Genomic DNA, 1977 nt, shown 5'->3' on the forward strand with positions numbered 1-1977 from the left:
CATCTGTGGGCAGTGGGAGAAGTTGTCATTGCCGCTTAAAGGGCTCCCTTCAGGGTTACCATGGCAGGAGAGCTTCTGCCATGGGTGCCAGGGCGCCCGGTGGTGCAGGGACACTGCCCAACCATGTCGAGTCATCATCCTGCTGATCCCAGCCCAGCAGCACCGCAGCAGCCCAGCACCTTGCTGGCTGCCCTGTGCTGTGCCTTGCTCACTGATACACTGCTGTGGCACAGAGTGGGGCACTATGGACCCTGCCAGCTCAGTCCTTCGGGGACAAGGCAGGTGGAAGAAGATGCTGCCCGTGACACCTCAGTACAGCTGGCTACAGACCTCGGAGTTTAGCTGTAGCAGCATCACCACGTGCCCCACAGCACCAGCAGAGTGTTTGGTGTGTCCCCAGCACCAGCTGGGCTGAGCAGTGGTAGTGTGTGAGAAACGGGGAGGATGGTGGGGGTGGGGTACCTGTGACCGCAGGGTTTGCAGAGGGAGGACCCAAAGAGACACACATCTGGGGCATGGGTACTTCCCCTTTATTAGACACCAGCGGCCACAGGAGCAGCAGCCCGGGTGTGCATCACCAGCTAGAGCCGTGTGGCACCGTGAGGGAGTGGGCGAGGGGAGCCCACCCGGATGGTGGGGCTGGGCATCTCCTCGGGGTAGGAGAGGGCGGGGTTGTCCAGCCCCAGCCTGGCCTTGTCGCGGGGAGAGCCCTCGTGCTCCTCCCAGCCCTCGGTGCTGCGGCAGCGGTCAGTGCAGCACAGGGTGGCCTGGGTGATGACGCGGTCGAGGGGCTGCAGGGAGTGCATCCAGGCGGGGAGGAAGTCCCAGGTCTGCAGCCACTTGGGCAGGCGGCCGGGGCTGTGCGCCTGCAGCGCGTTCACCAGCCCCACGAAGAAGAGGAGGCCGAGGAAGGGCGCACCCACCCCCACCAGCGCCCGCCAGCCCGCCATGGAGATGCCGAAGATGAGGGAGGGCAGCAGGAGGAAGCAGATGATGAGGTACAGCACGGCAAACCAGCGGTACTTGGCCGTGCGCTCGCCCAGCGCCTTGGCCATGCGGATGGGGAGGCGGGTGAAGGGCAGCGGGTACCACAGCAGGATGCCCGAGATGTTGAAGAAGAAGTGGCACAGAGCAATCTGTAGGGATGGCATCCCTGTCAAACTGGGCACGTGGGCTTCCCCCACCTCCTGCCCTGCCCGCTGACCCCATCCAACCCAGCCATGGCCCTGGGCTGACTGTACCTGGAAGGAGCTGGCCAGCTTGTCCCCCGGGCTGGCCAGGGCAGCCAGGATGGCAGTGGTGGTGGTGCCAATGTTTGAGCCCAGGGTCAGTGGGTAGGCACGCTCAATGCTGATCACCCCCAGGCCTGTGGGAGAGGCAGCCCATCCATCCCATCTCTCCTGGCAGTGTCATCCCTGTGCTCTCCCAAGGATGCACAGCTCGTCCTGTCCCTCTGGGTGCTTTAGCACCCACAGGCCACAGGCTGGCACATGGCAGGGGACCAGGAATGGCCGGGACTCACCGATCAGGGGTGTGATGGCCGAGGTGAAGACAGAGCTGCTCTGCACCACGAAGGTCATCCCAGCACCCACCACCATGGCAAAGTACCCCGTGAGCCAGCTGAGCGGATGTGGGAGGTCTGCCACGGCATGGGCATGGACACAAACATGGATATGGGCAGGGACACATCAGGGTTGGGGGTTGGGGCAGCCAGGGACAGGTCTGAGGATGGCAGGTGGAGATGGGCATGGGTGACCGTGTGGTACATGGTCCCCGTCCTACTCACCCGTGTTGATGACCTTCTGGATGGCTTTGGCCACCTGCCCCTTGAGCAGGGAGTTGAGGAGTTTGACCAGGAGGATGAGGCAGGTGCAGAGCACGACGAGGGACCCGGCCAGCAGCACCAGCCCCACAGCGAGGTCGGGCAGTGGTGTGTCGGTGAAGAGGTGCTTGCCTGCCCCACAGCACGGCTGGGGA

The 1977-nt window shown here is 64.1% G+C and overlaps 1 protein-coding gene across 1 annotated transcript in view; it reads right to left on the reverse strand.

The window, feature by feature from the left end:
* Positions 1-509: 509 nt before the first annotated feature.
* SLC34A1 (solute carrier family 34 member 1) overlaps positions 510-1977 on the reverse strand; it is a 5500-nt gene continuing 4032 nt past the window's right edge. Inside the window, exons 10-13 of the mRNA XM_017728190.1 lie at positions 1787-1954; positions 1523-1639; positions 1242-1366; positions 510-1136 (exon numbers count right to left, since the gene is read on the reverse strand). Of these exons, the coding sequence (XP_017583679.1) occupies positions 582-1136; positions 1242-1366; positions 1523-1639; positions 1787-1954 (965 nt within the window). The 3' untranslated portion in view covers positions 510-581. The remainder of the gene's footprint in view (positions 1137-1241; positions 1367-1522; positions 1640-1786; positions 1955-1977) is intronic.

This window comes from Corvus brachyrhynchos, unplaced genomic scaffold (assembly GCF_000691975.1).
Source record: "Corvus brachyrhynchos isolate BGI_N302 unplaced genomic scaffold, ASM69197v1 scaffold21, whole genome shotgun sequence".
Taxonomy (NCBI): Eukaryota; Metazoa; Chordata; class Aves; order Passeriformes; family Corvidae; genus Corvus; species Corvus brachyrhynchos.